The sequence below is a fragment of the Ziziphus jujuba genome, chromosome 3 (genome assembly GCF_031755915.1).
Source record: "Ziziphus jujuba cultivar Dongzao chromosome 3, ASM3175591v1".
Taxonomy (NCBI): Eukaryota; Viridiplantae; Streptophyta; class Magnoliopsida; order Rosales; family Rhamnaceae; genus Ziziphus; species Ziziphus jujuba.
Window position 1 is genome coordinate 11,820,975 of NC_083381.1, and position 27,625 is coordinate 11,848,599.

A 27,625-nucleotide genomic window follows, 5' to 3' on the forward strand; every position below is an offset into this window, starting at 1 on the left:
TATTTTATTTCTTTTTCTTTTCCTTTTTCTTTTCTTTTTCTTTTTCTTTTTCTTTTCTTTTTCCCCATGTGGGAAAACACCCTTCCTTTCTTTCCCTTCCTTCCCTTCTTCTTCCCCGAGCCCGACCAAGACAGAGACAAAACGCACAGTTTTTTTTTCTCCCTCCCGTCGTCCCTCTCTCTCACCGTATTTTTCAAATTCCGGCCACCCATACACTACACGCGCCGGCCACCATCCAAGCCCACACACCGGAAGGTTCACCAGCCAAATTTGGCTGCCGGCCGGCCGGCGAAGTCGCGGCGGCCGGTTAACTTTTTCCGGCGATTTCGCCGTATTCCGGCCAGCCCAGTCCGAATTAAACCTCCTCTCCCCCTATTTTGGGTCCTCTGAGTTGAAAAATGGCCTCCAATCTCAAAAATTCGAAGCGGTTTGCGAGACACGAGGAATTGAAAATCGACCGAAGCTTTCCAGCCAAATTCCGGCCACCTCCGGCGGAATTGGGGTCGATGGAGACCGGTAATGCGCTCCTCGTTCCACGAGCTTCGATTCGGTATATTATTCAACCATTTTGGTTAAAGTTTGTGTTTGACCCCCTAGGTACCGGGTATTATTTACCCGATAAAAATATTAATTTATTTGACTGTCTGTGAATTTTGTTCTAGGAGCACCGGTGAGTCGTGGAATTGATCCCATGGTGGATCATAATTTAATTGCGTGCTCCAGGTGTGTGACCCACCTTTAAAAATATTTTTGGGGCAATTAATTATATCTATGTGGTGTTTATTTAATATCTGTAATTTGTGCTCATGTAGCGTATTTTAAATATAATCGGGAAAAATATTATTTTATATATATATTTACCCATTGGTGCTAAATGAAATTTTGGGGTCATTAGAAATTCCCGATTATTATTTTATTGTGATTAAATGGTATTTATTACACATGAGCAAGTATTTTCAGTAATTGATTGTGTCTGGATTTTATATCATTTTTGGGCAATTAATTATGTTTAATTGGTATTTAAATTACGCTCATGTAGTACGATTTGGTTATGGTTTTATTGTGGTTTAATTAATTTATTATGCATGAGCAAAGTGTATTTCGGTAGTATTTGTACGTGGTTTTAAGTATTATTTTTCGGGCATAATTGGGTTAAATATTTTACGAAAATATTTGTTTAAATTTTATAAATTATGCCCGTGGTATTTTTATTGTTAAACCTCGTACTTCGAGAAAATTGTGGTTTATGTGTTATCGATGTTTCGTACCGGTTTGGTTAAATAAAAATATGTGGGATGGTAAGTGTGTGAATTTAATGTATTTCCCACGGTAATTTTGGAAAACGGTACAGTTGGTTAATAATGTTTATTTTTAGACGCACTCATACAGTATTGGTGTTCTGGTGTATGGACACGTGGTAGCGCGCATGTATTATGTGGTTTAGCGTGCGGTTATTATTTCTCCCGTTGTTGCCATTGGACCGTGGGCAGGCAAGTTTGTTATTCTGCACAGCCGCCCCCCTCCTTGGCCGGGAGATGGTTTCAGCAGCGGTACTGTCGGGATGCCGAAGTGCTGTTTGCAGGTTTCTCTCTTTAACCCCCCCGCCAATTGGTGCTCGGGACGCTGGGTATCGGAGGGCATCACCGGTATATGGTGTGGTGCGTCAGATGTAAATTGCAAATAATGTTTTAAACCCCAAAGGTGTTCAAAATTATCTACTATAGTTTATTATATTTTAATTATATATTGGGGTATTTATTATTTATTGTTTATCAAATGATTTAATCCCTTGGTTTTCGGGGAGTACGTACATCGGGTTTTGGAAAATGTTTTAAAAAGGGGAACATTTCCAACGGAGTGAATAGTGAGGGTTTTGAGAGAAATTATTATTTCAATTGTTTATTTATTTATTTATGTAATTGTTCGGTATGGATTGATTAAATTCCTTTATTTTTATATTATTATTATTAAAGGTGTTCAGTAAATAGGGTCACTCACTAAGATGATTAGCATCTCACACTCTTAAATTTCGTTCCCCTAGGTCCAGGTTGGAGACGTTGATTGTCCGGGGCGAGCCCAACATCTCAGTTCGTTGCCGAAGATTCAAGAAGTTTTTCTTCCCTTTTTCCCTCTCTGTCTTGTATTACTTCTTATCTGTCATTGTATAAATTCCACCTTTGTTGTATAATGCTCTGTATACTGTTTTGGACATGTAGTTATTATTATTACACTGGTTGCTGCTGTTATTTTTTTGAAGTGCTGAAATTTGTGGAATCAATTTGTAGTATCATGGGAGGAATAAGGGGATGAACATAGAAGTGTGTTTTCAGTGCAGGTAATTTTTGGTTAGTCCTACCCTTAGGGGAGATGCTGCCGGATTTTCCGTTGGAAGGTTCGGTGGTATTTTCCTGGGATCAAGGCTTGTCTAGGGTTCCGAGGAGGAATTCTGGACGGGTCCTGACACATACTCTAGCAAAAAGGGCATGAATTCAAACATGATGGTAAATGGGAACTGAAGACTAGGAACTGGGGACGAGGGTGAGGGAGTGGTTCTACATAATTGCTAAAATATCCCTTCATAAAGACATATTTTGATTTTTTTTAATGATATATGTCAGGACCCGTCCAGAATTCCTCCTCCGGAACCCTAGACAGCCCTGATCCCAGGGAAATACCACCGAACCTTCCAACGGAAAATCCGACAGCACCTCCCCTAAGGGATTTACTTACCACAAATTTACCTGCACTGAAAACACACTTCAAAAATATCCCCTTATTCCTCCCACAAACTACAAATTGGTTCCACAAAATTCAGCACTTCAAAACAAAAATACAGTAATCCATTGCAAGATAAATACAACAAGAGTGAAAGAAATAGTACAACTGCAATAAAGAAGAACAGGGTACTTCACGAAGTAAAACAGCGATGAAGATCAAGTCCGCTCTGGATGAACACCGACAACCTGGTACCTAGAGGAACGGAATTTAAGAGTATGAGATGCTAATCATCTCAGTGAGCGACCCTACTACTATACCATATAATATCACAGTAATAAGTATAAATAATAATTATTTGGAAATAATAATTTCTCTCAAAACCCTTACAATTCTCTCAGTTGGAAAGGTTCCCCTTTTAAAACATTTTCACAAAACCCTTTATTCATATTCCCCGAAAACCAAGACATCAAATAAATATCCGAACAGTAATAATTATATTTTTAATTCCAATACAGTTTCCAAACATTTTATTTTTAAAACACAGTTCTGAAAATCATTTGATGCACCCACTATATACCAGTGGCGCCAGAGTACCCAGCGTCCCGAGGTACTGCCAGACAGGAGGTTATAGAGAGAAACCGGCATACGGTCGCGTGGCGTCCCACTGCGCCGCTGCTAACCTGGTGTCCCGGCCAAAGGGGGGTGGCCGCCCTCTCCGATGGCATCCACAGGACACCCTCATAATATCAACCGCGCGCTACTCACACCCACCTGCGCGCTAATCACATCACCTGCGCGCTAATCACACCCACCTGCGCGCTAATCACAACCGTGTGCACACTAACCATATCACATATAAACAGAACACCAGTACGTGCACGGTGCATCTAAAAATCATAAATTTTACAATTTTAAATTATATAACAAATTTCACATTTTTCATAAGCATAGCGGGCATAATCCATCCGCTTGAACCCGGAAATTCTCCGTAATTTCTTTATAATCAATACCATAAATTCCATGATTTTCAAATCCACCAACTCCCAAAATCCATCAATTCAAATATCCACATCTTTCCAAGCATAATAATTTCTCGAAATATCATAATCAAATCTCATAATATTCCATGGGCATATTTTATAAAAATTGAAATCACCAATATAACCAAATAGTTTCCTTGAAATATTTGAAAATCAAATCGTGCCCATTTTACTATTAAAACCACACCAATTTCAAAATCCTCAAAACCATAAAATAATTTCACATGGCATACTTTTATAAAATGCACATTTTCTATAAATAATTCCATAATAAATTGAATAAATATTTGGCACATAGAATTTAAATTCCAAATATTTAAATCACACACATATTATATTCACAAATTAAATTTCCCAAAATTAATTGAAGGTGGGTCACTCACCTGGAGCACGCAATTAACCCACGATCCACTACGGGATCAATTCTACGACTCACCGGTGCTCCTAGAACAAAATTCACAGACAGTCAAATAAATTAATATTTTATTCGGGTAAATAATACCCGGTACCCGGGGGGTCAAAACACAAACGATATCTAGAATTTACGAGTTATATACCGAATCGAAGCTCGAGTGATGCTAATCACAGATCCGGTCTTAATTTTCGATGATCGTACCCGACGGGGTTTGAATTTCGTCGAGAAGCTTTTCGGGTTTCGGCTTCGCAATTCTCCCAAACCGTCGCGAATTGGCGGAAACGGATGCCGGATTCAGGTTCAGGAGGTCGAACACAGCGGACTGGAGCTGGCCGGAATTTCGGGTACTCGCCGGAACAGTAATTTCCGACGGGCCGCCACGGTCACCGGCAACCGTCGCCGGCTGTGAAATTTTGCAGTCTTGTAGATCTTGAGGAGAGCAACCCAACGGGACCGGCGGTGAGCAAAACGGAGGTCGGACGGCGGAGAAATCACCGTTTGAAGATTTCCGACCACTCGTCGGAAAATGCTCCGATCCCGGCGCGTCGGTGGTCCAATGGCCGTGATTTTTGGTGGGTAGGCTGGACTTGAGGAGAGGATGATGGGTGTACGGCGCGTGTACTGTAGATCTGCCGGAATAGTGCCGATTCGCGGTGGCCGGCGGTGGAGGGGGAAAAATCGCCGCCAAACTTCGGACGTCCGATCCGGGCGCGTCCGGCGGCCGTTCGCCGTGAAATTTGGAGGTTTTGCCGGAAATGAGGTGGGCAATCTGGATGGCCGGCGCGTGTACAGTAACTAGGCCGGAAAACGTGAAAATGACCGGCGGCCGGTGACTCTCTCTCTTTCTTTCTCTTCCCCGAGAGTTTTAACAAATAAAAACCCTGCGTGACACTGTTCATGCCATGTGGACCAATCAGAAGCTGACACGTGGCATTTTACTGTTCATCGACCCAAAAACATTAAAATAATACGGTATCCGGTAAACTTCAAACGTCCATAACTTTTTAACCGGATGTCCGTTTTGAGCGTGCCGCTAGTCTGTGAACTCGTATCGACGAGCACTTCACAACCATGCATGAGTCAAAGCTCAATTCCCCATAAACAAAAAGTCAACTCCGGCACCCCTTGGACAGTTTGGACCGCAACTTGTTTCGTCCATAACTTTCAAACCGTAGCTCCGTTTTCGACGTGCTACCAGTCTACGAACTCGTGGCATCGTGCACTTCGCCACGGTACCCTAGTCAACTCAAAATTCTCACCGAGTCAAAAAGTCAACTTTTGACTCCCTTCGGTCAACGGTCAACCTCGGTCAACGTGAACGGATTCCGGTGCGATTTGGGACGGGGTGTTACATATATTTAATAAACTCACAGCTCCTAATTACCCCTATTTAATGGCTAATACGTGGTAAGCTTTTTTTTTTTTGTGATAATAATTGATTGGCCAATCAAATTATGTATTTTATTATTTTTATTTAAATTTAGAACATCCTACAAATTATATTTTTTTAACTTGTTTGAGAATTAAAATATTAAAATGTAAGAGTTTTTTTATTTATTTATATTTTATACTTCTACAAATTGTATAGAATTGTTATATCTACTTAAAATTATGTATTTTTCTATACATGTTACGATACATAATACAAAAATTTTAAAAAATGATATACGTTTCGATTTATGATTTAACAACCTTGCTGGCAAGTGCTTGCCTCTGGCAATGATGAGGAGAAGTTGACTATGTACTGCTTTCTTGTAATTTTTTTTTTCAAATCGTGTATATCTTTTCTTTTCTTTTTCCAAAATATAAAAACAAAAAAATAAAATTTTGGGATTTCTAGGAGGCTGTAATCCCCAAAATTAATTATAAAATTAAAATAAAAGAGAAAAATTAATTTGTTTTATTAGGAAATTAGAATAAAAATTCTGAAACAAATTTTTATAAAAAAAGTTGAAAATAAGAGAAAAAAATTTTCTTTGTGTTTTTATCAACATCTAAACAGATAAAAACTTGGATAAGGAAAATCATTTTTCTTTTTCTCATACTTTTTTTTCCCTTTATTTTTCAACCCCACTTTTTTGAATCTAGTTTTTGTTGTAAAAAAAGCAGGGAATATTTCTCTAACATAATTTTTTTGCTAACCAATATTTCTCTAATATAATTGAAAAGTATACACTTTTTGTTTTAATTAAAAAAGATACACTTGTTGGATAATTCAATTCGCATAATTAAGATAAAATGTTTGTATAGTTGGCATTTATTGTCTATATTTGAATTTATCAAAAAGTTTTCTATATTTTGTTGCTAATAAACACTATATTTTCTTTACTTATAATAATTTTTAATATTTATGAACTATTTTATTATCATTGTATTCTAATTATTGTATTTTTATATTATTTTACTATATTAATTATTTTATATGCAAAAATTTGTATTCTAAATTAAATATTTACAGTTTTTGAAAATTTTATCGGTAGTTCCGTCGATATCGCAATTTCCATCGATATTTTCATAAAATTATACCCTCGACATTTCCATCGATAGCAAAATAAACAAACTTTGAGCATCTCTAATAGATTTTTTAAAATCCTTCATTTCTTTTAAAGAGTCATACTTTTTTTTTTTTTTAATAACTTCAATGGGCACTTTAAATTGAAAAATTAAAATAAAGAATGAAACTTGGCTCTCTAAATGTAAAGAGCAAAACTCACTTTCTATATAAACCTTTTAACAAAGTCATTTATTATTATACAATTTTCCATACATACTTACAATTAAATTTATTAATTATATTTCATATTTCAATTTTTTTCTCAAATACTATTTTGATGCAGGGAAGGGTAAAAAAAAAAAAAAAAAAAAGATGGAAAATGTGAATAATAATTGTTTATTGAAAAATGCAAAATAAAGAGCAATTATAAAGAGTAAAAAATCATACTCCTCTATGTTTTAATATTTTTCAATATGCTCTTTATTTTTAATATTATGCTATTTAAAATAAAAAAGCACCATTTAAGATGCTCTTATAAATCCCACACTACTCCTTCCTACTGCCATATAGTATACCCATCCGCATTAATATCTCATTGTTGAAACCATCCCATAAAATTGCATCATCGCTATCCTTTGAGGCCCCTCCTTTGGTAATAATATAGTTAGTGGAAATTTAAATTCTTTAGGAAAATGAAAAATTACTGATGAATTACCCATGTTTGGTTGGTTCCCATAGAAAGTCTCATCATTTTTAGGAGATGATAAAATATAAGCCTAGATGATTAGATTCCAAAATTTAGAAAAAAAAGTAGGTTGGAAAGTAGTTCTTGCTTGTATAGGTATTATTTTGAGAGTTTTTAAGAAAACTAGTTATGTAGATTTTCTAGAAGAATCAAGGTTAACCTTAAATATAGAGGTGCATTCATAATGGCTAGCTGCACCGTTGGACCAAATTTATGAGTATCTTCTAGTACTTTTTTCTTGAACTTTGTATTTGTCACATATTCCCCAAAACTATTAAAAACTTTACAAATGCAATTTTATGTCTAGGCATATAAATGTGAATTTCTATTAAGTCTTTAGGTATAGATGCAAAGTTCAGATTACGTAGGCTATAAATGCAAAGCTTTTTTTTTTTTAACATTACAAATTATCCTAATCCATGTATTCTCTATGATTCGAACTTATGCATTTATGATATAAATAGAGGTGCTCAACCATTGAAACTATTTTATTCGTCGCTAAATATAAAATTGGAAGGCAAATTATAAATCAATGAGAAGTTGAAAAAGGCACATATGGGAATAAACCCATAAGAAATATGAGCCCTCTTATCATCCTCATAAATGTCGACCATTAATTCTCCAAATGTTCCAAATCAACTTACTTCTTTTTTTTCTTTTTTTTTCCTCAAGGTAATAATGTTCCAAACCACAACTTACAATCCCATAAAACACGCATTAAATAATGTTTTCTTATTCAACAAAGATAAAATATTCCACTTTATAAGTTGTAACACCTTTTTCTTATAGAGAATCGCTACATTAATTAGGCAAGGTATTTTGGCAAGCTCTCTCTACAGGAATATTTAAATTTTATTAGGCACATGGAGCCTCCAAATTTCATTTCACCACCCTCTGTGCTACTTTTCTTTTTCTTACTTCGAAAAAGAAGTATGAACAATACATTATAATATTTCATCCAAGATTAATGTGCCACTGTGCGTGCAGGTTAATTAAAAAGCTTCCTTTCCCAAGGAAGGTTACTGTCATTTTTTACATTGATTAACTACAATTATGCACGGTATGTATAATTACAATACATTATTTTATAATAAGTTATAAAAAAAAATCATTATCCAATCAAATACAAAGTATAATAAAAATAATATAAATTTAAAATTTTTAATCCAACTTAACTAGTTTAAATTTTGAAAACTTATTTGAAGACCAGGTTAAATTGATAGGTTCTCTATTTTTATCAAAAATTAATATCTTTAATTCTTTTCTATTTGTAACTTAAGATCTATTATTGACAAATATACAACCTTTTCCTTCTCTTTGCAAAACTACCACAAAATTAATATTTTTCATCAGTAAATTTTTACCTTTTAGAACTTCTAGAACGAAATTAATGTGTATGGATTTTATAAATTATAAATAAAATAAATAAACAAATAATCGTATCATATTTAACATCACTCAATGGGGTTCTTGAGCAAATTTGTGAACTGCTTAAAAAATCTTGACTTTGATAAATAGCCTATGTGTTTGATAAAACAAAACAACCATCTAATGCTCTTGTTTGAGATGATACATTTTCTATAGGTCGTTTAAATATATTTACTGTCAGCATGTTACAAAGTGAAATTGCAAACATTAATGTTACATGTACTAAAATGTTAACCATATTTATATAACAAGTGACATGTGTTAAAATATTTTTAGTTAACATATTCATTTGGTCTAAATATAGAAAAAGCAAATTTTTAAATAGATAAGTGAATTAAATATATATATATATATATATAGCAATTAGATGTTGCCACATCATTTGATAGATAAAATTGGATAATATTTTGGTAAATCCATAGCATTATTAAATTGCAAATCATTGTATATAACATGTATTTTTCTTTTTTTTTTTTGTTTTGGTATTTGTATATAATTTTTTTTATTTGTGTAACATAAGCTTCCTACAAAAAAACTTTGCAAAGTTATTTGTTCTCTTTAAAATATTAACCTAAAAATTTTGGGACACATTATAAACCTAAAGACACATTCCACGCATTTCTTCCATTTTTCTACTATATTTATTTTCACTTTTTGACTAATCATTTATGTAACATACTAGATGCTAATAATAATAATGATGAACATACAAAATGACGGCATGAACAAAAAATTAGAAATAGATTATAATATATATATATATATATATATATATATATATATATATATTTTTAAAAAGCTTCCTAGTACAAAGTTTAAATCAACAAAAAAATAGTGAAAAATTAAACTAACCATTACATTTGATAGGAATTCTTTTCAAAACAATATGTGAAATAACTAATTTGCCCTTGAATAACTATGAAAATATCCAAAGAACCAGATAAGATAAATAATCAAATTTCTTAAATATACATGTATTTATTGGGTGAAAAATAAGTGAGAGAGAATGAGAGCTATAGTCCTCCCTGAAAAGGGTATATAAGTGAAACGATAAAAATGATTGGCTCTTAAGTTTTGTGTAGATAGGTCAAATCCTACCCGACTTGTATGGGATTGAGAGCCAATCGGTCTATCCTAGCCAACTAATGGCTTAACTTTTTGACGGTTCTTTATAATCCATTTTCTCCGCGATTAAATCCATTGCCACCTTAGCATTATATGCAATCATTTAAGGTTTAAGAGAGTAAATTCCTATCAGTGAGTAATTAATAAATTGGAAGAAAACTTTAAGTAGCTTTATTATTATTAACTCCAATTTAGTCATTTTTCACAATGTAGTAGTAGTTTTTCACTTTTTTTTTTTGTTTTTTTGGGTGGTGAACCTTCCTTTTAAATAATAAATCATGTATAGGAAACAAAAAGTACCTATTCTATTCCTCTTCGAGCTTTTTGTTAAGCAATAATCTCAATAAAGAGAAGGTTCCTTCTTCTATTATATTGGTTTAAGAATGAGATTCTACTTTTTACTGTTTCTTTTTGTCCTTTGCAACTTTTTTTTTTTAATGATATTTTGTTTCAATAAAAAAATACACAGATCTATAGCACTAAAATTGGTATAGAATTATATAGAATAAAGTCTTTTTTCCTTTTCCTTTTTGTTTCTCTGTTCACTTAAACCCAGGAACAGAGCCAATAATAAACATTCGATGGGCCAAATTAATTTTTTGCAATAATATATTTTATATTCTAAATTTCATTATAATAATTTTTTAAAAAATAATGAAATAAAAGTTGGTTATATATTATAATTAATGAATCAAACATTTATGAAAGATTTTTATCAAATACAAGTTCGTTAAAAATAAAAGTGTGTCATTTCTAACCTCCAAATAAATATGTAACACAAAAATATATATAAAAAAAAAAGAGGCCAAAATAATAGTTGTTGAATGCTAATTTAATAACAAATTTCATGAGGCCCCAGTGAAATTTAGCAAAATTGCAATTGTTAGTATTTTAACCACATAAAAAACGTATGATAAAGAAATAGAAAAATGTTTCCTTTCATTTTTTATAAAAGAAAAATGATTGACTTTTGTTAAAAAAATTTGTAATCTAAAAATAAATAGTATCAGTTAGATAAGTTTTATTTTTTATAATTAATTACTAAAACAAATAATAGTAATAGTGAATAAAAAAACCCACCAAAAAATGGAACGGAGAAAAATTTTAAAAGAATAGGAAAAAAATAAAAATTAAATAAATGAAGGAACAAAATAAATAACTGGCAAAGAAATTTTAAAATTTAACAAATATTTCTAAAATATATGCAAATAACAAAAGAAAAGAACATAAAATATTCCAATTTGATACATAATTGAACAATAAAATATAGTTATATTAGGTCGTAATTTCTAATTAGAAAGGTTAGATAAAGTAACAATGTATTTTGATGCTGGTAATTATGAATTGGAAAGGGTATGAGATATTACTTTAGTTGATTAGTGATGGGATTAAGAGGAACTAGAATACATTCACCCCCCAAAAAAAAAAAAAAAAAAATATGAGGAACTAGAATGCGATGGACTACAACTGAGTTATGTTTGGGTGTCAACATTTTTGCATCAAGATATATTGAAATATTTAAACACTGAAAATATTAATCAATGAAAACAGAAATAAATCCACCAAAAAAAAAAAAAAACTATTAGGGTAAAAACCAACCGCAATTGAACCCATTAGTCTCTTCTAACAAAATTTTTAGATGCAAAACTCACATAAATCAAACATTTAATTTTGAACAGTTGCTCAATTTCAATTTTCAAGTCAAGAAAAAACTTTAAGCCATTTAGATTTTGAACTTTCTCAACATGCAAGTAGACCCTCCAAAATCCATAGTTTTGTCAAAAGAAAAAAAAAAAAAGATTTCTTATTTTAGTCATTGATTATCTTCATCTCATAAATATAAATTGGATTGAACCCCAACTTTTATAGTTTTTTAATGTGTTATTTGTAATGGATGGGGAAGTGAGATGAAATTTAAGCAATATAAATATATAACTAAACAAATAAAATGTTTATATCATCCAAGCTAAGTTGAAATCCACATTTCTGGGTAATTTCTTCTAATTCTCTATCACTTTAATTGTATGTGCTTCATGCAAAAGGATATGTTTATGAGAGATTTAAACTTTGACGTTTTTAATGGTTTTCTTTATGCAAGTGGATAAAAAATGGAGGTTGGTCTAAACCATTTTTTTCTTTACAGTTGGAGTGAAATTATTATTATTATTTTTTTTCCCAAGAAGTTGTCTGATTCTTTTGTATGGATAGGAATATATAAACACATATTTCTAACTATTTCACGGAGATTCTGACTAGTATTAGGAGTAAAAGCCGTAGCAGTCTTCTCCAAATTCGCTTGCCGACCAGAAGCCAACTCATAATCCTCTAAGATTCCCAAGATAGTCTGACACTCATTAATCCACCCTATAGAAAATAAAATACTATTATCTGTAAAAGAGATGGGAAACCCGAAGTGCACCAAAAGCTACATGAATACCGTAAATAAAACCATTAAATTCAGTGGGCTTAACAAAAAAGGACAAACCCTCTGCACATAAACGAAAAAGATAAGACGACGAAGGATTATATTGTTTTAATCTTCTAGTTGGAAAAAAAAAAACTTATTATAAGTAGAACCATTAATAAGAACAAAATATGACACCAAAGAAATACATTCTAAATAAGATCCATCCATTGATTGCCAATCTCATCTCTTTGCATCAACCTTATTAAAAAATATTATTTTACCTTGTTATATGCTTTACTCATATCCAATCTTATAGCAACTAAATATTCATTTCCCCATTGACAATCCCCAATAATGTGCATTGTCTCAAAAGCTACTATAATATTATCCATTATTGAAAGTTTAGAAACAAAAACACTTTGTTCAATTGAAATCAACTGAGGAAGATAACTTTTGAACCTACTGACAACAATCTTTTGAAATAATTTTATAAAGAACCATGCATAAGCTAATGGGATGAAAACCAACCACACTAATAGGATTTTCAACTTTAGGAATCAATGAAATAAGTGCATGATTAAGATCTCCTAACTCACCTTTATCATTCAGAACATGCAAACAAGCTTGAGTAACCTTCTTATCAACAGCTGACCAATAATGCTGAAAGTATAAAGCAGGCTTTCCATCAAAGCTAGGAGCTCTTGAAGGATAAATTTGAACAAGACTTCATCGAACCTCTTCTGTAGTGAATGGTCTACATAAAGCTTGGTTCATAGCTACGAACCCAATTTCTCCATTTACTTATTTTTACGTATTTATTGGGTGGCAGAAGGTTTCAACAAAATCCTATTTCCCATCTAGAAAAAATAAAACAAAAACAGAAGTGAAAAAAAAAGAAAAAAAAAGAAAGTCAAAATGCGATTTTATATATATAATTAAATTAATTAGGAGCCTTTGAAGGATCCATTTGATCAAAACTTTGTCGAACCTCTTTTGCAGTGAATGGTCTATATAAAGCTTGGATCATAGCTACAAACCCAATTTCTCCTTTTACTAATTTTTACATATTTATTTGTTGCCAAAAGGTTTCAACAAAATCCTATTTTCCATCTAGCAAAAATAAAACAAAAACAAAAGTGGAAAAACAAAGAAAATAAAAAGTGCTGGGCCAAAACAAAAAAAAAAAAAAAAAAAAAAAAAAAAAAAAAAAAAAACCAAAAAGGTAAAGACGCCATTAGAACAATACGACATCGTTTTTCATTTTGGTAGCAAGTAAATTTGTTTCAAAGCCTGAAACTCCAAAAGTAACTCTCATTTCTCTGTTCTTCTCCTCCCACTATCACACCCTCCACCATCGTATTCTGTTTTGATAATGTGAATATTGATTTGGGGGGTCTTCGAAACCAGGTCAGTGAGCTTCTTTCTATTAAATATATGGAAGTAGTATGACGTTCTGGGTTTTGAATTTCTTTTGGGTATTTCATCTCATATCTCTGTTATTGTTGCATGCTAGGTTTTGGTTTTTCATTTTAAAGTATCGTTTAGGGCTTTTTCATTGCAGAGATTTTTTTTTTGTGTACTGGAAATTTCTAAAACCCCAAGTCTATTTCAAAAACATTTTTGTGCTTTTCTTTGTCTAACATTCCTTACCCTGGTTACCCGTCACCATTACTCTCGAATATACATCACATGTAACAAAAAATCCACTGATTCTTGAAATGACTGAAAATGTCACATATATATATATATATATATATATATATGCATATGTATGTATGTTGATTTCATTTTGAAAATATTTATGCATATATATGCGCATATAGACTAGGCTATTTCTGCTCCAAGAAGAGTGGAGGTTTGGATTTGGCAAAGTGTTTTTGACAGTTGAGTAGTGCATTATATTCATTTAGGCATAATGATTTTAATCTGTCTTCAGATATGTATTGAATTTCTTCCAAATTTTTTGGCGAGTCTTTTTCCCTGTCATTTTAAAAGAACCGGTAATTGTAAGTGTTACACAGTAGGCACTTTGTGTTTTATATGTAAACGCATATTCTGATAAAGAAGTGGACAATTATCTCAGGATTTTATAACCATGGCAACAAAAAGAGTAAAGGTAGATTGTGGAGGAACGGTGGACGAGTCCCATACCATGATGGAAGATCGAATATCACAGTTACCTGATCCTTTGATTCATCATATTTTCTCATTCTTGCCCTCTATTTATTTAGTACGAATGAGTCTTCTTTCTCATCGTTGGAGACATATGTGGGTTTCCGCTCCCTTTATTTATTTCAAAAACTTTTGTAATATTACTTTCGATAAGAAGGTGAGCAGTCGAGATAGAGTCTTAAAGTTTGTGACCAACTATGTTAAACACCGTGAGCTATGTATGCACATTCCAAATACATCCATAATAGGTTTTAAATGTGACACGCCTTATTGGTTCGCAAGCCGCAATGGTGCTTTTAGACAAATAGATGATTGGTTGAACTTTGTTGTTAGAAGTAAAGTGAAGGAGTTAGATCTCCATCTCAAGGAGTATCTTTTACCTCCGTTCGTTTTTAATGCAAGTTCATTAACCGTCCTGAAGTTGACTAAGCTGAATTTGTTTGTCCCTTCTCTTTCAAGCTATCCCTCTTTGAAAGTTCTCTCTTTGGATTGTGTGAAATCCAATGCTAGGTCACTTCAAAATCTTATTTCTGGATGCCCTATTATTGAAGAATTGTATTTGTCAGGCTCTGATATCGGACGTTTACATTTTGCTGTTAGTGAAACACTTAGAAGTCTGTCATTATTGTCTGTGGATCTTACTAATCAATGGCTTGATTCCCTATTTTCTCGACTTCCTTTGCTTGAGAGATTTTTTTTCAAATTTGGTAGGTTGAAATATGTTAGCATTCGTAGTCATAGCCTGAAACATGTTTCGATCGAGTATTTTTATGCCATTGAAGCTGCTCTTACAACACCAAATTTAGTTAGCTTGCACATTGTTTGTGAACCCTGGTCAAAAATTTCTGTTGAAACTCCCAATCTGTTAGAAGTTGTCAATTTGACCCTCAAAGATGATGGAATGATTAAAGACTCATATATTTCTCTTGTACATCTTCTTTCAAATCTGAATTTCTTGAAGAAGATGGTGCTGACAATTTACAAAGATGAGGTACATGTGTTTGTTAGTTTATTTATTTTTTATAATAATAATATTATTATTATTATTATTTTCACTGGCAACTGATGTTTGTGTTTTTATTGTTGTGGTTTAACATTTGAAGGTTCTCATATTTCCGAAACATATAAGACAGAAGTACCTTTCTCCCATGCCTAATCTGAAGCATCTGAAGGTGATGAAGTTTAGTGGCCGTAGCTTTACTAAAATTGCAGAAATGAGGGAGTCTTTGCTTTGGTGTGCACCTTCTTTGGAGAGTGTTGAAATTGGAAGAAATTGTATATAGAAGGATATTGTATTGGTAGATGGTAAAGAGAATGAGGCAGTAGTAGGTATACATACCACTAAGTACTTTTTTTTTTATAATTTTTTGGCCTTTTTTAATTTAAAGTAATTAATATTATCTATATCTTTTATATTTTTGTTCATAAAAATACATGTAAAAACAACGTCTATGAGACGTTTTCTAAATTTGCCCATAGGCCTTAAAATTTTTTAGTAGCTTTTTTATATTTTGTATTTAAAGATAAATTTATACAACTTGGTTGAATTTGATAAAGAATATAAATATGAATGATGATAGAAGTATCAGCTACTAATAAGTAATATGTTATTATTATATTACTCATTTGTATTTAGTAACATTTTTAATAATTGATTTGTATTTAGTAATATTTATTTTCTGTTCAGCTTTTTATATTTAGATTGTATTAATTTTTCAGTAAATAAATTATAACACATCACCTTATTACATACATGATTTTTACTTTTATTTATACTTGAATTTAATCTCAATAAGCGAATAAACAAGTCATATTACTTGTAATTAAGTTTTAGTCAAATGGCTATATATAATAATGGTTAATTTAAATTATTTTCAAAAATATTTTTATTAGATATATAATTTTTTTTCTTTTCATTTTACAAAATCATTTTCTAAAAACTATTCTGTAAAACATTATTGGATAGGTCCTCATGTTGCCATCGGTGGTTGCCCATAAGGTGGAAATGGAAAGATTTTTGAAAATGAGAAAAAAAAAAATAATTAGAAATTTGAGAAGTGGATGAAGAGGTTTAAGGGTATGTTAGTAAATTTGAGAAAAGAGACTGCATTAATTTTTTTTTTCTATACTGCAAAAGGCAGGAAAAAATGAAATTTTTTTTAATAATATTAAAATAATTCTTTCAACTATACGATGTCGTTTTTACAAGGCAATAATCACATCGGCCAAATTTTCTCCCATGCCTCTCGTATATTTCGTTTGTAATTCTGAGAAACGAAAATCCCAAAATCACTCACACTCTTCTGTTTTGATAATGTGAATATTGTTGGTGAGGTTCTGTGAAAGCAGGTCAGCCAGCTTCTTTAATTCCTTATATTTTCTTTTATTTGTTGAAAATTGAAATATATAAATACTTTGAGGGTGTTCTAGGGTTTTGCTCTTTCTTTTGGGTTTTTCATCTCAGAGCTGTTGTGTTTGCTGGGTTTTTTTTTTTTTTTTTCTGGGGTTAATTTTTATTTTTAACAGGGAATGTTCTAAAACCCCCAATTTTTTACTCCATTCCATCCAACTTTTCTTTTTTGCCCTCTTTTTTTTACTCACATTCCTTGCCCATCACCAGTACTATCAAATATACATACTTATAACAAATAATCCATTGATCCTATTCTCAAATATTTGTCAAAAATATATTTCCAAATCAAAATTTTAAAACTTCATGATGATCAAAATATATTTGAATGTATGCATGTATGTATACAGGTATCTATGTTTATATATGTATGGCTATGTATGCATGTATACACTTCATTTTTAAAAATCTATGTATATGCATAGGCTAGGCAATTTGTGTTTCAAGAAGAGTGGATATTTGGATTTTGCAAAAAGTTTTTGACAGTTGAGTAGCGCATTCCATTCATTTAGGCGTAATGACTTCAGTCTGTCTTAGGATATGTGTTGAATTTCTTCCAAATTTCGGGGGAGTCTTTTTCCTGTTATTTTATATAATAATTGGTGTAATTGATACAATAAGTGTTACGTAGTAGGCACTGTATATATATGTACACATATTCTGATAATGAAGTGGACAACCATCTCAGGATTTTGTAACCGTGGCAACAAAAAGAGTAAAGGTGGATTGTGGAGGAATGGTGGAGAATGAGTGCCATACCATGTCGGAAGACCGATTATCACAATTACCTGATCATCTAATACATCGTATTTTCTCATTCATTCCCACAATATATTTAGTCCGAATGAGTTTTCTTTCCAAGCGTTGGAGACATTTGTGGGTTTCTACTCCTTTTTTATATTTTGAAGACTTCAGTACTAGCATTTTCGACAGGAAGGTTAGGAATCGGATAGGGTCTTAAAGTTTGTGACTGATTATGTGACACATCGCAAGCTATGCATGAAAACTCCAAATAGGTTCATAGTAAGTTTTAAGTGTGACTTGTTTTATAGTTTGGCAAGCAGGAACAGAGCTTTTAGACGAGTACATGATTGGTTAAACTTTGTTGTTGAATGTAAACCAAAGGAGTTAGATCTCCATCTCAAGAATTATGTTTTACCTGAGTGCATTCTTAATGCAAGTTCATTAACTATTCTGAAGTTGACTGACATGGATTTGTTTGTCCCTTCTCTTTCAACCTTTCCCTCTTTGAAATTTCTGTCTTTGGTGTGTGTGAAATCCGATGCTAAGTCACTTCAAAATCTTATTTCTGGATGCCCTATTATTGAAGAATTGTATTTATCAGGCTCTGATATCGGACATTTAGATTTTGCTGTTAGTAAAACACTTAGAAGTCTCTCATTATTGTCTGTGGATCTTACTAGCCAATGGCTTGATTCCCTATTTTCTAGACTTTCTCTGCTTGAGAGATTGTTTTTCAGTTCCTATAAGTTGTTGAACAATATTAGAATCTGTAGTCATACCCTGAAATATGTTTTCCTTGAGTATTATATTCCCATCGAGGCTGCTCTTACAACACCAAATTTAGTTGGCTTGCGCATCGTTTGTCAATCCTGGTCAAAATTTTCTGTTTAAGCTTCCAATCTGTTAGAAGTCAATTTGACCCTCTTCGATGAAGGACCGAGGAAAGATTCATATATTGATCATGTACATCTTCTTTCAAATCTGAATTCCTGGAAGATGGTGCTGACAATTTACAAAGATGAGGTACCTATATTTGTTAGTTCATTATTATTATTATGATTTTAAATATTATTATTATTTTCATTTTCAACTGGTGTTGTCTTTTATTGTTGTGCCTTAACATTTGAAGGTTCTCATATTTCCAAAACGAGTAAGACAGAAGTACCCTTCTCCTATGCCTAATCTGAAACATTTGAAGGTGATGAGGTTTAATGGTACTAGCTTTACTAAAATTGCAGAAATGAGGAATTCTTTGCTTTGGTGTGCACCTTCTTTGGAGAGTGTTGAAATAGGAAGAGACGGTACTTGGATATATTGTGTCTGTAGTTGGGTTTTTTAACTTTATGTAAAGAGAATGAGGCATCAGGCAAGGCACACAAACTTCTATGTATTTTATTTTTTTTTGGAACTAAATTATTCTAACCATCTTCTTCTTCTTCTTTTTCTTCTTCTTTTTTTTTTTTGCCTATTTTAATTAGTTTATAATGAAGTGCAAGAACATTTTCTTTTTTACTTAAAAACCATTTGGGTAAGAAATTGTTTGCTGCTAGTATTAATTTCCAATTTCCAATTGATGACCGATAGATGTATATACGTGAATGCATAATTTGCAAGCGTTACATTCATCAAAGTCAAAAATGGGTTTGACAGATCAGACACTTTGCAGTCCTTAATTTTTCATAAGGATATTGAGAAGTTACAGGTAAAGGATATGAATGGAATAAGACGGTTGTGAGACTTTGATCTGATAAGCCTTGTAGCTCGTGCCCAACGTTGCTGCTGTTTTTTTTTGTTTCTTAAAGGTTGCTAGGTTGCTAAGGAATTCAAACTAGGATTCCACACCCCCCCCCCCCCCCCCCCCCCCCCCCCCTTCTTTTTTTTAAAATTTTGTTTTTTTGGTTGAATCAATAAAAAAATTGGCATTTGTAGCATTGCCCTATCTAATTAATGGCTTTTTTATTTTTTTATTTTGAAAAACAATGATTCATAATTTTATATTTTATTTTTATTTATTTATTATTATTATCATTATTATTTTGGTTCTAGTTTCTTCATTTACTAATTAAAAGCTTGTTATAGTAGCCCAATTTCTGCTTTATTTTCCATGAGTATTTGGTGCTAAAAAGTCTAAATTTCGTGTTCGGCGGACAAAATTAACTCAATACCATGCATACAAATTTGTTTCATCATGGTACATATAACACACGTTGTCGAATTATGAGTATTCGGTGCTAAAAGTTTTTAAATTCGTGTTCCGCCGATGAAATTTAACACAATATCGTGCATGCAAATTTATTTCATCACGGTATGTACGTTGTTAAATCTCACAGTAAGTAAAGAGACTAACAGGGCACAAATGCAATTTTTTCTAGTGGTTGAGATTCTTGAGAATGTACAATATATCAATGAGACTAATAACAAAACAAAAACACAATTTCTTTTATTGTGGTTGAGATTCTTGAGAATGTATATATATCCATTGTTTTTGTTTTTGTTGGTGGATGGAAATGTATATCCATTCTTAGTTTCAGCTGTTCAAAGTCACTCACCGTCCTGGCAGCCTCTCACATTTTAAGCACACTTACTATTTTTCCCTCATATAAGAATTCTTCATAAAACTTTCACTCAATCAAAGCTTGACACAGAAGAAAGGGAAAAAAAACTCTGGCTCGTAGCTCACATAACTGACTTAATAAAGAAGTTGAAAACCAAGTGCTCGACTGCTAGCAGTAAGACTTATGTATATATATATATATATATATAGATATACAGTCCGTCTATGATACGGACGGTCCTCATGCGGACCACAGTATTGGTGATGGTTTTTCATAGTATTGGTGACGATTTTCTAAAAAACCGTCGTTAATACTATAAAAAACCGTCACTAATACTGCGGTCCTCATGCGGACCGTCTTTACCATAGAATTTCCATATAGATATATATAAAGCAAAAAAAATGTTTAGTATTGATGATGTACGAACCAAACTTGTCCATGCTAAAAACATCAATTTAAACTTCTTTATGATAGCATTACTAGAATCGCATTGATAAATAATACAATAAATGCGTCGCACAAAATAAATAACGACGTATTGTACAGAGTCGTCTAATGTCATGTCACTAAAGCCATAAAACAATAAGCAATGCATCATGAGAGTCACCTATCTTTGGCTTTTTAGCGACTCAGATTGATTTTTAGCCACGCATAATAAGAATCACCTATCTTTGAGTTTTTAGCGATTTATATAGATTTTTAGGGATGCACCATAAGAGTCGACTATCTTTGTGTTTTTAGCGACGCATACTGATTTTTAGCGACGCATGATAAGAGTCATCTATCTTCGAGTTTTTAGTTACTTAGATAGATTTTTAGTGACGCACCAGGAGAGTCACCTATCGTTGAGTTTTTAGCGACGCATTCTAACAATTCACTTATAGAGATGCATTATTTAGCGACTCTTCACCACACTGTCTCTAAAAATGTATTAACGATTTTTTTTAAAGTATCGTTAAATATATGAGTCACTAAAAACAGCAAATTAAAGGTCGCCAAATATGTTAAGGCGACTTTGTTATGTATTAATGCGTCGTCCCTTTTTTTTTTTTTTTTAAATTTTGTGAAAAGTGATTAAAATAGTAAAAATATAAAAATAATTAAAATACAAAAAAACTAAAACTAGCTCCATCCAAAATAATTAGAATACAAAAACTTAAAATAAATATTTTTTCATAACAAATTAATTATCAAATAAATTAAATATTATCCCATTGACATATTATTATATAATTTGTAAACTATTGTATTTTTTCATAACAAATTTAATATTGATTAAACTTCCATGAATGCATACTCATTGAGATGAAAGTTGATGTCCTCTTGTTTACAATATTACACCCTCATACTGCATATGGAAATTAAAATTAAAAAAGTTATTAACACTTATGTAAAATAAATAAAATATTAATCATTATTAATTTTGTAATTTAGTAGAATATAACCTTCTTAAGATTTGGCGAGGCACATTTCTCTTAATTAAAAGTGGAAAACACATAATGAAGTGGATCAAAAAAATAATTTAATGAATAATAATAAATGTCATAAATATTGCTTAAAACATAAGTTAATAAATATACATACCAATTTATTTAGAAGATATTGTTTATCCATATCTCCTCATAATCATTACGAACATAGTCACTCTCACATTCATCTTCATTATCATTTTCATCAACATTTGACAATTGTATGGCAAATGAATTGTGAGCCATCGTAATATCGCCAAGAACATCTTCTTCAACCAATTCTTTTTCAACAAAACTACAATGTCGTGGTGGAGTTAAAGCAAAAAACCATCTCGAATTAAGTTATTCTTCAACATAAAATATTTGTTGAACTTGTGAAGCCATAATGAATGGTTAGGATTTATATCCAATTTTATTAAAATTAACACATGTAAACCTCATCCCATCAACATACTGTCAGCACATGACTCACCATGCCAAATCCATTGCCGATAGTTGATATCAAACCCATTCCAATATATATGGCCTTTAATATCCCTAATAGTATGGGTTTTCATATTCCCACATTGCATGCAAGGATATCGTATGACATTACAATCATTGGCATTTTCCATGCTAAATTTCAAAAATTCATTCACCTCCTTAGCAAAATCGCTTAAGGTTCTATCTTTTGTTATCTTTTGTTATTCATGATCTATCCATTTTCCTACCAATCTAAGCAGAACAACGTCAAACAATATCACAAACAAATTATCAACAAAAGCAAGATTTAGAAAATCTAGCGAACCTCGACAAAAGCAAGATTAAGAAAATCCAGCGAACCTAACCTTCGGTTATAATGAAAAATAAAAAATAAAAAATAACCCAACCCATCACATGTCACCGCTAATCATAAAGAAAAAAGAAACTCACCGAAACCATGGAGACGAAGAAAGAAGAAGCCAAGCTAACCACAAAGGCGACATAGAGAAATCCAGCTTCCAAATAGCAATACAGGCAAATGAAAACTTAAATCCGAAATATCCCACTCTTCAAGTCTCTCTGCAATTGCTTCCAATTCTAACATCTATTAGATACTGTACTAACATCTATTTTGTGAAAAGAAATGGTATTCACACGCCCGCATAAAGTTTTAATATGCGCCAAAAATTTTCAGAAAATGGCAAAACAGGTGACCCATTTAAATAAAATGTGTCGCTAAAGGTTAGACGTGACAACGGATCAGGTGATGCAATAACATTTTTAGAGTCGCTTATTTTTTTTAATTCTTTTAAATTTTTTTTTCAAAGTACGGTTTTTTTTCTGCTTAAACTTTAAGTCTCTTAATTTATATATATTTTTTCTTTAGCAAACTAGAGGAAACGGTGATGCATTGTCTACAGATAGTGTCGCCTGTTCTTTTATTTATGTTTTTTCACCCTTTAAATAGGATTTTGTACTTTATTTGAGTTTAAAATTTGCATTTGCTTTTAAAATATGCAACTCTTATAAATGTTCCTGTTATGTCTCTAAAATTTTAAGAACAGGCGACATAGTTGCATTTAAAAGAGTCACCTAATACCCTAGTATTTAAAATTTATTTTTAAGATTTAATTAGTTTTTTGAAATTTCATCTACAAATATTTTCACATAGCATTCCAATGAACATCAATTCCATTGATCTAAAAACAGAAAATAGTTTTATCAATGATCTTTTCAATTATTCACATATATATGTATACACAAAACACAAAAACACATCTCTCACGACCTATTTTGAGATAGGGTATACCAATTGTAAATTGATCTAATGTAACAAGGACTTATAGTCCAATTGCTTGATGTAAGTATGTTCAATGAGATCAACTTTTAGGTTTTTGGGTATCGGTGATAGTTTATTTGAATTTAAAATTTATAATAGATTAAATTTTTTTTTGTTTTATTTTGAAATAACAAGCGACACATTAAATGATACATGGGTCGCCAGATATTTAAGGCGACCCATTCTAAAGGGAACAGGCGATGCATCAGTTTCATTCCCAATTGCTTATACCTTTTTTTTTTTTTTTTAAATCAATTTGATTTTCTTACAACTTCAAATAACCAATGAAAATATTTAAGCAACATAACTAAGCTGGTATTTTTTCTTTTATTTTTATTTTTATCATATGAACAAGGCGATGCAGATGGTTCTTTCAACTTCAAATAATTAGTGAAAATATGTAAGCAATATACCTGAGCCATTTTTTTTTTTCTGATAAAATGAACAAGCGACATAGACCTTTCATTACATGTCAAATGTTCTCATATATATATATATATATATATATATATATATATATATATTGTTTTAATTAATCTGATTTTCTTTCAACTTCAAATAAACAGTGAAAATATTTAAGCAACACAATAGAGTTTTTTTTTTGTTTTTTAAAGATATTGGTAATAGGTGACGCACAGGTACCACTACGCATCACCTATTACCAATATCTTAAAAAAAAAAAAAAAAAACCAGCTATGTTGTGTTACTTAAATATTACCCTTTTTTTAATTATTTTAATTTTATTTCAACTTCAAATAACCAGTGAAAATATTTAAGAAACATAACTGAGCTAGTTTTTTTTTGTTACAAATATTTAGGATATTGGTAACAGGTGACGCAGAGGCTTCATTATACATCGGCTGTTTCATTTTTTTTTGTTCTTTTAATCAATCTAATTTTATGTCAGCTACAAATAACAGTGAAAATATTAGAGCAATATAACTGAGCTTTTTTTTTTTTTTTTTTTAAAGATATTGGCAACAGGCGATGCATCGGTGTTATTATGCGTTGCTTGTTCTCTTTTTTTTTTTTTTTTTATCAATTTAATTTTATTTAAACTTCAAATAACCAGTGAAAATATTTAAGCAACGTAAGTGAGCTATTTTTTTTTTTTTAAATATAGATAACAGACGATACACAGACTTCTTTATGCGTCGCCTGTTCTCTTTTTTTGTTTTTATGGTTCTTTTTATTAGTCTAATTTTATTTCAACTACAAATAACTAGTAAAGATATTATAGTAACATGATTGAGCGGTTTTTTTTTTGTTTTTTTTATCAATCTAATTTTATTTCAACTATAAATAACCAATAAAAATATTAGAGTAATATAACTGAGCTGAATTTTTTTTTTTAAAATATAGGTAAAAAGTGACGCACAGACTTTTTTATGCGTCGCCTTTTTTTTTTTGTTCTTTTTATCAATTTAATTTTATTTTAACTACAAATAACCAATAAAAATATTAGAGTAACATAACTGAGCTGATTTTTTTTTTTAAATATAGATAACAGGCAACGCACAAACTTCTTTTATGCGTCGCCTATTCTCTTTTTTTTTTTGTTTTTTTTATCAATTTAATTTTATTTCAACTACAAATAACCAGTAAAAATATTAGAATAACATAACTGAACTGAGATTTGTTTTCAAATATATGTAACAAGCGACACACAAACTTTTTTATACATCACCTATTCTCTTTTTTTTTTGGTTCTTTTTATCAATCTAATTTTATTTTAACTACAAATAACCAATAAAAATATTATAGCAATATAACTGAGTTGTATTTTTTTTTTTTTAAATATAGCTAACAAGCGACGCACGAACTTTTTTATACATCACCTGTTCTCTTTTTTTTTTTTTTGTTCTTTTTATAAATTTAATTTTTATTTCAACTACAAATAAACAGTAAAAATATTAGAGCAACATAACTGAGCTTTTTTTTTTTTTTAAAAGATATTAGTAACTGGTGACGCACAATGTGCGTTGCCTATTACTTATGGAGATGCACAATGTGCATCACCTATTATTTATTACAAAAAAAAAATGATGCGAATCCGCCCGAACTCGCACAACCGGCAACTCACTGGGGTACTGATCCGATACGGATGAAGACTGGACCGATCACTAGGGCTCAAGCTAAGAGGTTTAAGGAAAACCTTGCTGCCTTTATCCAGAAAGTAATTCATTCTCAAAAGGGCTTGTCCATACCTAAAGATAAAAGACCTGTTTTAAGTATCCAAGTGATGGAGGCTGATACATCGAACATTTTACATCGGACTTCGGACATCGGACATAACTTAGCTCGGACAGACATCACTTAGCTCGGACAGACATAAGTTAGCTCAGATAGGCATCAGTTAGCTCAGACAGACATAAGTTAGCTCGGACATCAGGCAGAAATAAGTTAGCTCGGACATCAGACATAAGTCAACTTAGTTGTCAAACTAGTCAACTTGTTTTCTGATTTGCATTTGACTTTTCTTTTGGGTTTTTATTTATTTTCTGGACAAATAAGTTTAGGAAATTTTCTATTTTATTTGTAAATTAATTAATTCCTAATTGAAAATAAGAGAATTAATTAATTAGATTAGGAAAAGGAAAGATTCGGTCAAGCTAGAACTCTTCATTGTGTGGTCGGTTTTTCCTAGGGTTTTTAGGGTTTATTTTGTTTCTTTCAAAGCCTATTTAAAGGCTTATTTTTCAATATGAATACAACTTTGATTTGATACAGAAAATTACTTGTGAGATTGAATTTTATTTGTTCTTTGAGAACACCTAAAACACCATTAGAAAATTGGTTGTTTTAGCTTGACTTATCGGTAGGTTTTCCATCCCCTATTGTGGCTTCTACATTATACCAAGGTTTTTAACCATAGGTTGGTTAGGGGTTGAGGTCAATTCCATTAGAACTTAAACTTAATTAAGATCCAGACTAATATAATACGAGTTTAGGAGCAGGTCGTCCTAGGTTCGTATCATTTGGTATCAGAGCCAAATTTTTTTCAGGTTTGATATATCTTTATTTGCTTTATTTGTTTTTGTGTTATTCTGCAATTTTAGCATTAGGTTAAGGTTGCATCCATACCATACATGCTCTGCATCATTAAAAAAAAAAACAAAAAAAATTCATTCCTAGTTGAATTAGGTTTCCTAGTTTTATCGTATTTTTGTTTCCTAGTTTGTTGGTTGTTTTTCATCATTGTTCTTGTTAATTTTGGTTTTTATTGATTTTTCTTTGCTGTTTTAGTCTTAAATATTTGCATTCATATATTCAAAAAAAAAAAAATGAAAATATTTGAAGAGTGGGGTTTGCGGAATTTAAAAAAAAAAAAAATCACACAATTTGAATTTTTGATTGAGAGGTCACGGGTTTGGTGTTTGTTTTGGTGTTGGAATTGCAATTTTGGTAATTATTCTTGATACTGCAGTTGTTTTATGATCTGTGAGTGAAAATTTAAAAAAAAAAAAAAAAAGAAGAAAAAGAACAAGCCAAATAAAAAAAAAAAATTAAATTTCGATTTGTTGGAGTTTGATTTGTTTGCTGGAAATTTGTTGGAGCTGCTGGTTTGTGATTATTTATTCAATATTTGAGTTGCTGAAGAACTATTTTTGCTGCTGGATTTTTGGAATTGTGGGTGCTTAAATTATTTGGATTAAAATTAGTCAAAGGATTTGATACAAAACTTGGATTACAAGAACAACAACCAACACTTTTCTATATTTTTGTTCTCTTTGATCCTTGTTCGTATTTGAATTTTCTTTTTTTAGAATTTTATTCTTGAACTCATAATCTATTACTATCTGGTCCATTTCTTCAAAATTCCAAAGTTTTCTCATTAATTTGCTTTATTTCACCTAGAAAAGCCGAAAACTAGGTTTTGTTGAATTCTTTTGATATTGCCTACTTTTTGCTACTGTTTTGTTGATAAGTTTAATTAAAACATACTTGTTATCTAATTGCTGTTTTGAGAGTGTTTTAATTAGAACTTGGAGATAATTCGTTGAGTGGAAAAAGACAAGAGAGTGTGAGCTTAAAAGAGGGTAAAAGCCGAAACTAGTGTGCAAACACGAGTGTCGAGACCTTGTTTGAGTGAAACACGTAA

The 27,625-nt window shown here is 31.4% G+C and overlaps 1 protein-coding gene across 2 annotated transcripts; it reads left to right on the top strand.

The window, feature by feature from the left end:
- The first annotated feature begins 13,635 nt into the window (after positions 1–13,635).
- On the top strand, positions 13,636–19,139 carry LOC125418303 (putative F-box/FBD/LRR-repeat protein At1g78760). Of its 2 annotated transcripts, none has more exons than XM_048476740.2 (5): positions 13,636–13,779; positions 14,456–15,535; positions 15,648–16,893; positions 17,643–18,721; positions 18,828–19,139. In XM_048476740.2, exons 2-3 carry the CDS (start codon positions 14,468–14,470, stop codon positions 15,825–15,827), a joined length of 1,248 nt encoding a protein of 415 aa, XP_048332697.2. In that variant the 5' UTR covers positions 13,636–13,779; positions 14,456–14,467; the 3' UTR covers positions 15,828–16,893; positions 17,643–18,721; positions 18,828–19,139. The 2 variants fall into 2 exon arrangements, with proteins under 2 accessions (XP_048332697.2, XP_060672046.1); XM_060816063.1 differs by having other exon boundaries at positions 18,937–19,139.
- The last annotated feature ends 8,486 nt before the right edge of the window (positions 19,140–27,625 follow it).